The following is an 8160-nucleotide window of genomic DNA, read 5'->3' on the forward strand; positions in this document are numbered from 1 at the left end:
AAAAAAAAATGAAATTTGGGGTTTTGGCCAGCTTTTCGGGTCAAATACTCCACTGTGCGACGATTGCTGCTGTCCCACAAATTCACTACCCATATGAAAGAAGTAGCGTTATGGGTATTTTATGCTTGTGTGTGTAAGACGAGCGTGTGACGTGTGTGTGACGTGCGTGTACGCCTGATACAAAGCATAGATTCATGGATTTTATACATTAAATATTTCCTTGAATTTTACCATCCAGTTGTAATTACGATACTCACGATAAGTAGACATGCATCTGTATACTTATAACTACAATCTTATCATCCACAATAAAAGAATGGTAAAACTCTGTACATAGTATACCTACATATGTATGTACTTATATATAAGCTCGCTTCAGTGCTGTTCACATGCTGAGCCACTCAGTGAGTAACTGCATGTCACTGATATGCAGTTGCAAGTTTGAAATCAAAGGATGCAGGTCGTTTAAGAACAGAACGAATAAAGTTTTCTTATATTTTTATGGTGGAGAAAGTGAACAAAATTCTGTGTTTGATATTGTAAAATAAGTGCCTTCTTAACAAATAAATTTATAAAGTGATAATATAAATATATGTTTGTCTTGAATAAGTGACACTTTGAATTTAATTTCTTTCTTTTTAAGTTTATACTCTGTACAATGTTTACAACATTATTAATTAATTTATGATTCATATAAAAATGAAAGTATGCAATTCGTAAATGAATAGCAATTTTTATACTTCTAATATCATTTTAATGTAATGAACCATACATCAGTAACATTATAATTTCTACATTTTTATTACAATTGATAAATAAATTAAATTAAAATAAACAATCAAAATGCAACACATGATAGACATAGAGTTTGAACGATGTTTTTCCAATGATCATGTAATGCATGTAATAAATAAAAACTTTATTGCACTTGATGATGTTGAAGTAAAAAGGAACAATAGTAATTTGACAGAGGTGTGTTCTCAAACAAAATTAATAGATATTATATCAGACTGAATTATATTACAAATTCTTTATATTATTTTTATACAATAAATGTAATAGGTAATCAGAACTTTAATGGAACAAATGAAATTAAAAGATGATTTATTTGCCAACGCATACAGAGAAATAATATTTTGTGGCAGTTTCTATAAAGAGACAAGAGTGGGCAAACCGAATGAATTTGATTTAAATATTATTTTACAGCTTCCTATTAATTATGGTAATATAAATGTAAGAATAATATTTATAATTTGTCATCGTAATGTGTAGCTTATTTTATGTTCATTCATTGATATAAATAATATTTCTTAGTTCCATTCTAACAAACCAGCATGTACAAAAATAAAAATAGAAGATTACTTGAATCCAATATCTACTTCACCAAAATATAATTTGTCAAATAAACAAAAAAAGTAAGAAGAATACACAAGTTTTTATACAAGAATATTATGTTTAAAAATGGTTAATGATTTTTTTGGCAAAGGTCCTTTAAATTAAACCAGAAAACAAATAAAAATATTGTATTTTCTAGAATATTGAAAAAGCTTATGGTTGATGACTATCTTGATCCAGATAAATTTCGTCAGTGGATTGAAGGAGTTTTGAGTAAAGTTATCACTGACTTGCCTAAAGTACAAGACAAGTATCAATTAGTAACACAAACTAATTTTAATACCTTTATGGTTAAAATAAAAAAGAGCGGTCCAGCATTTACACTAACAGTAACTATTTCTCCTACAAATGAAGACATATCCATTGATTTAGTTCCTGCATTGGCTTTTAAAAAATATGAAATTCATGGTTCTACTTTAAAATTACATGAAGTAAAAAACGTAGGTACACTTCATTATTGTATTTCTATATGAATCCTACTTCTTATATACATGTATTTAAAATCTGAATTTAGTATAGAAATAAAACATGGTATGCAATTCCATTACCTTTGAAGGATATTGATACTGATGACAGTAAAGGTCTTCATTGGAGAGTTTCTTTTTGTCATCAAGAAAGAGAAATTCTTGCACGACATGGTCGGGTGAAACCTGTTATACGCCTTCTGAAGGTTTTAAAAAAACTAATTATTCTATTAAATTTAATCACCATAAGATTTTCATGATGTTATTATGTTTATAGAAATTTCGAGATACGCAAAACTGGAAGAACATAGCAAGTTATTTCATCGAAACATTATTTTTAAATAAACTGACAGAGTTGAAGGAAATTTTAAATAAGATATCTTTAACCTTATTTTTCTTTGTGGTAATGTACCATAAAATAATATAAATCTGTTGCATACAGTTTGTTGTATAAATAATACTTTCAGATGTTAAAAGAAATGCAGCATGCTTTTCAGCAGCATAGAGTAGAATATTTTTGGGATGAAAACTACAATTTATTAGAAAAAATTAGAAAAGACGAAATGACCAATATAACTCATCGATTAAACAATATTATAAAGAACATTGAAAAGAACGCAATATCAAATTCACTTGTATTTGCTGCACATATTTGTAAGCTTATGTTTTTTTAGAACATATTAAAATAAAAATGTATACATATATCTTTTTACTGTTAAAAGTACGTTTAATTTTCTTTTTTTTTTAAATTACAGTGAATAAAGAGGAATTACAATTGTTACAGTTACGATTAAAAAGTAAGCTATAAACCAAATAAATATTGGTCATATGGATTGAAGTGTTAATTATCATATTAAGACATAATGTTGTACATATATATGTATGAAAAATTTGTTTAGATAAAAATATACAACATTATGAGAGCATACAATATACTGGAGATGTGCAAGATAGTGACAATAGACAATCTACCAACAATGGCAGATGCATTATATTATAATGCATAGAGGTTTTTATAACACTAAAGGACATTCATTGCTTAAGAGTTTTATAAAATTTTTTAACATATTTTCAACTTTGCATTCTCTAACATTTTCACATATTTTCAACAACAATAAAAGTATTTCTATACATGTATATATTTTCCTTGTACAATTTTTGATATGTATATAAAAATTATTCATGTACCATCTGGTAATTTCAATATATTTATATTATATATATACATATATATAATATAAATAAGAACCATATCATCTTACAGTGATGCCTACTAACAAAACTTACAAGACCCTACTTTTATTCCTTGACGTTTCGTTTTTATCAATATGTACTTTACATTTCTTAAAAAACTTTAATAATTGTCACACACATACTATGTATAAATATTTCGTAACCGTCGAAAATATACTAAACAAGACATTAATAAAAACTATATATAGAATACACTGCACGTGTTATTATAATTTGTGATTCATCAGAGGTACTGCATAACTGTCAGCCCATTCATTAAAAAAATTTCCTAACTCAATTGCACAACGTATCATAGAGAGGCAATCTCCTTCAGCACTATGTGCATTGTCAATGTCGGTACCAATAATATGTTTGTAGACACTAGATAATTTAAAATTACTTGGTTGATTACTTGTAAAGTTCAATCTTCTTTTTGTAATATTTTTTCTATTTTTAAACTTTGCATTAGAATTCTGGAACTTTATAATTTGATTTTCAGGTGTTTTTTCATTAATTTCTTGTATTTTTTTATAACAACTGGTTTGTGGAATATTTGGCACACTATTAGAGTAGAATTTACTTTTTCTATCTTCATTACCAAAAATTTTGTTTTCATTATTACTATTAAAACTGTTCCTTATGACATTATCTAATGCATCAGATAATATCTTATCACAACCATCATCTAGCAGAGTATTAATATCTTCGGTATTGAGCCGATTAGATGCATTCACTTGTGTAACATTTTCTTGTTTTAATGGATTTCCTTTAATTGAGAAGAAATCTTTAATTAGATTAAGCATGTCAATGCTAAGAATGTCTTCACTGACAACCTATAATAGAGAAACCATCTTATTTAGAAATATATGGAAATTACTAAACTATGATACAAAACTATAACTACCTTATTAATATTTTGAAGCTCCCATAAGAATATAGGATAATCAAACTTATTTCCATTGTAAGCTACAAAACAGGTGGGTGGTGTAAGTTGATTTATAAAATTTATGACTAAATTATATGTTTCGCACGTAAATGACTGAACTTCCTTTAACTTCTCATTAGACAAACCTGAATTAACATGATTATAACAATTAAGAAACAAAATAAGTATAAATTATTTATTATAAATAAATTCATTCAGAATACCTGTTAAATTTTCAACTTTTCTAGAAATATGTTCATTTGGAAATATTGACAGAACTAACTTATGTAAAACTCTTGGTAAGGCATCTTTAGTATCACATATTGCACTTCTTGATACGGCTACTAATGATAATTCTGTGATCTTTGGCATAGTTTTATTTTTAATTAATCCAGTTGTTTCCAAGTCGAAGAATATAAATGTATGTATCATTTTTAAGAATACTTGAGCACCTATTATGATCTAACAGTTAAAGAAAATTAATATTAAAAATATTACTGATTTTCATGAATGCATGTAAACATTAAATATTAGATGTTCAACCTTTAATAATATAAGATATAGGTAAAATGAGATATAATTCCAAAAGATAAGATGTTTAAGATTTTCAGTGCTTTTAATTGGTCATTTATAATTGTTAAATATGTGAAACACTCAATATCATAATTTGTTAAACATGTCCTTAAAAATGGTTTTTCGGCTTGCTTTTTGTTCATTTGTTACCAATACTTTTTACTTTTCAGTCTAAAAGAATTCTGGGTATGAGGTTAGTCTCTGGTAAGCGAGTAATCGATAGAAATATTTGAGCATATTTGAGATTAAAAATGATTTCCGACATATACAAAATTCAGATTTTTGTTAACTACGAATATAGTTATTGTATTACTCACAATTAACTAAACAGTATATAATGTACAATTCACCATAAATCGTAAAATTTGCGTATACTATTCATGCAGAACTCTGGCAATGAATCATCCCAAATAACCATTTGCGTGCAGATTGGCAGAAGATATTGGAAATCTGTCTACAAATCCGCAACCATCTGTTTCCGTATTTGGTCTAGGTTTTACAGGCAAAGTCAGACAAAGTCTGCCTGCCACATGGACCTACAGGACGGTGCATAAAATAGACTTTTCGACGCGGCGAGTGAAGCTCTCTGCGGGGAGACGGTAACAGACGGTACACCATTTCAGTCATATTGGCCCGCTAACAAAATTCTGCCACCTAGATCATGCTGCGGCAAATATGCTTTAAGTTAACTAAATAGGATAATAATTTTGTCTCTACGTGTTAAGTTTTATCATTAAGGATATGTTTCATAAAGTCACAAATATTTTTATAAATAATATATATATAAAAAACCAAGCATTTTTAGCGTACCTTACAGGTTAGTTTAACGTCATATACCAAATTCGTCCAATCAGTGGTGTCACAGTGTCACTGCTTGTAAGGAGATGCACGTGATGGCCGCCATTTTGGCGGGATAATTCAAATGTGCTTGCAAAAAGGAATTACTTATTCAAAGCGAAATACTGATTCTGAGTTGGTTAGAGTTAGTTAATAATAATCGTAGAAAGTCGTCTGTTGGTTCCAGGGCTTCCGCCCCTCCGCCAAACCCGCTCCCTGCCACCTGAACTAGATCAAACCTACTCAGAATCAGTATTTCGCTTTGAATAAGTGATTCCTTTTTACAAGCACATTTGAATTATCCCGCCAAAGTAGCTGCTGCCACGTGCATCTCCTTACAAGCAGTGACACCACTGATTGGACGAATTTGGTATAGAAGTCAATATGGCGTTAAACTAACCTGTAAAGTACGCCAAAAATGCTTGGTTTTACATACGCATAACTTTTGAACCGCTGAATTCCTAAACTTAAAACTTGCATTTTCAGATTCTACTCGTCGAATACTACCAGAAGATATAAAAAAAAGTTGAAGAGGTCGATAATTGTTGGTCCGGGGAAGTAAAGTTCAGCCAAATATTCGAAAAAATGAATAATAATTTAAACAAAATACTGTGGTAACTTTGACCACAAATGCATGTATTTGAAAATGCTAAATGATACATATCTGATTGAATACTAATATATGTTAATTTACATAAAATATGTTTATGATTTTCAGATTGCAAAAATTGAGATTCCAAATTGCCGTCATTTATTATGGCTTCCATTATTGCATACATATGAATAAATGAGCTTATCACTTCTTCAGTGGGAAAAGAAAGGCCCCCTCTTTGTAAGTGAACAAAATATACATTGCGTACAGTTTTATCTTTATCCTCCACAATTAATAATCAACATATATTGCAATTTAATTTTTTAGCAACAGAATGAGACCCATAACCAGATATGTACATTTTAATGGAATCATCTACAACACAATTGGACAAGCAATTGTATGCAACTGACGATTGGCTATATAACGAAAAAGCCATAATAATGGTGCAAGAGCTATATCTATTTTTTTTATTTTTTATTTGCCTTATTTGATCTATTACTATTTCAAGATTTTTGGTATAAGCAAATTCAATTGATTCTGCAATAATATATGCCTTATTAAGTTCTTTTAGAGATTTCTCAAGATGTTTTTCAATAAGACATATATTAGTGGTAGAATGTGGACTCTGTAATACTTTGTATCTACTTAATAAATTTTCAAGTTGAGACCACCTAGATAATTTCTTATCAATAGGCAGTACCCACTTTAAATCATTGAATGAAACTTCATTGCTTTCTTGAAAAACTTGTAATTTCACGTTCTCAGTAATCACAATCTGTGTATTTAGAATCAAAAAGTCAGAATTATCATTACATACAAGCATACAAAAATAAATTTTTGAATTTGTTATTTTAGTAGTCTAACAGTTTGAAAGTACAAGCTTTTCTTCATAATTATTTATTAAATCCGAGAAATTACTAATTAAATCTGAATTAGTAAATTGTTGGACTAAATTTTCATTGTTTTCAATGATTTCTTGATCTTGCTCTACAGGATTATAATAATCTAAACATTTGAAGAATTGGCGGGAAACGCATATACGATGCCGAAAGGTCTTTTACTTTTCTGCATATGAAAAGAAAGAACATATAATTGAAATAGTAATTTTAATAAGATAAGATAAAATATTAAGGTTCCTATGAACTTATCTTCTTTTTCTTGAATTATTCTGTAATTTCGCATCCTCACTTTTTAGTAGTAGTTTTGCAGCTAACGAAAGTAACGAAATACGATAGTCTTGCTTATGTATATATCTAAAAAGAAATGAATATATAAATATAATTATAATCATAATTGTAATAGTGTAAGATAAAATATAAATATTATTGTAAACTTATCTTTTTTCTGGATAGAAAAAAATCCATCGCTGGAAATGTAAGATATTACGCGGAAGAATTACACGCGGCGGAAGTACGACGAAAGAAATATACGCATAAGCAACTATAATAAAATTGTAATTATATAATAACTTCAAAATGGACCCCCTAATCCTGACATCTCTGACTACACTGTTCAACACGTAAAATACCTCACAACTGTTAATAAGCGTTTCTGATAAATCTTTATGAAGTGAATGCGAACCTGGGAACCGTTTTCTCACAGCACGTTCATTTTGAAGAGATCAAATTAAAAGAAAACTTAGAAATTTCATTTTTGAAGAAATGTGGTGCTTCTACAGTAATAGTTACTCAGTCGCTTTTGACACGAAATCTTGCTCACACGTTTAGGTTTCTGGATATCGCATCGGAAACGTGAATTTTTGGCGCTGTGAGAATTCAGATTCGACGAGGTTCTCCAAGGTTTGCTCATTGTTTACGTTGCCGAGTGACGTATCGAATATCAGCGGAAAAACCCGAATGGGCAGCGCACACAGCCAAGGCTGGGACAGCTTGTGTGTGCCAACACGGTGGACGTAAAGTGGGGGTACCCGGGATGGCATAGTGGGAGACGATGGTTGCTCCCCTGTGTGGCGGGGGACAGAATACGCCCACGGTAATCCCTGCCTGTCGTAAGAGGCGACTAAAAGGGACTGTTGGGACCGCGGGACTGTGGCACCCGCGGTTCGGTGGGGGGGGAGCTCCGCTTCCCCCACCACAGAGAGGGCGCTCCGCCGTCCACTGGCGGAGCGGGCGCTGGGG

The 8160-nt window shown here is 30.3% G+C and overlaps 3 protein-coding genes across 3 annotated transcripts in view; 1 reads left to right on the top strand and 2 right to left on the bottom strand.

Moving 5' to 3' along the window:
• The first annotated feature begins 843 nt into the window (after positions 1-843).
• LOC107190820 (cyclic GMP-AMP synthase-like) lies at positions 844-2859 on the top strand. Its single transcript, XM_015579704.1, has 9 exons — positions 844-972; positions 1063-1233; positions 1315-1415; positions 1535-1835; positions 1910-2065; positions 2137-2262; positions 2327-2513; positions 2615-2656; positions 2759-2859. The coding sequence occupies exons 1-9, from the start codon at positions 844-846 to the stop codon at positions 2857-2859; spliced, it is 1314 nt and encodes a 437-aa protein (XP_015435190.1).
• Positions 2860-3275: 416 nt separating this feature from the next.
• Positions 3276-4941, bottom strand: LOC107190834. Its single transcript, XM_015579720.1, has 4 exons — positions 4908-4941; positions 4242-4479; positions 3997-4163; positions 3276-3925 (listed from the first exon to the last, which is right to left on the bottom strand). Exons 2-4 carry the CDS (start codon positions 4447-4449, stop codon positions 3320-3322), a joined length of 981 nt encoding a protein of 326 aa, XP_015435206.1. The 5' UTR covers positions 4450-4479; positions 4908-4941; the 3' UTR covers positions 3276-3319.
• A 1376-nt stretch (positions 4942-6317) lies between these two features.
• Positions 6318-8160, bottom strand: part of LOC107190821 (general transcription factor II-I repeat domain-containing protein 2A-like) — a gene marked incomplete at its 5' end in the record, with an annotated part of 3621 nt that continues 1778 nt past the window's right edge. Inside the window, 3 exons of the mRNA XM_015579705.1 lie at positions 6318-6438; positions 6505-6797; positions 6900-7027. Of these exons, the coding sequence (XP_015435191.1) occupies positions 6318-6438; positions 6505-6797; positions 6900-7027 (542 nt within the window). The remainder of the gene's footprint in view (positions 6439-6504; positions 6798-6899; positions 7028-8160) is intronic.

The sequence above is a fragment of the Dufourea novaeangliae genome, unplaced genomic scaffold (assembly GCF_001272555.1).
Source record: "Dufourea novaeangliae isolate 0120121106 unplaced genomic scaffold, ASM127255v1 scaffold232, whole genome shotgun sequence".
NCBI classification, from domain to species: Eukaryota; Metazoa; Arthropoda; class Insecta; order Hymenoptera; family Halictidae; genus Dufourea; species Dufourea novaeangliae.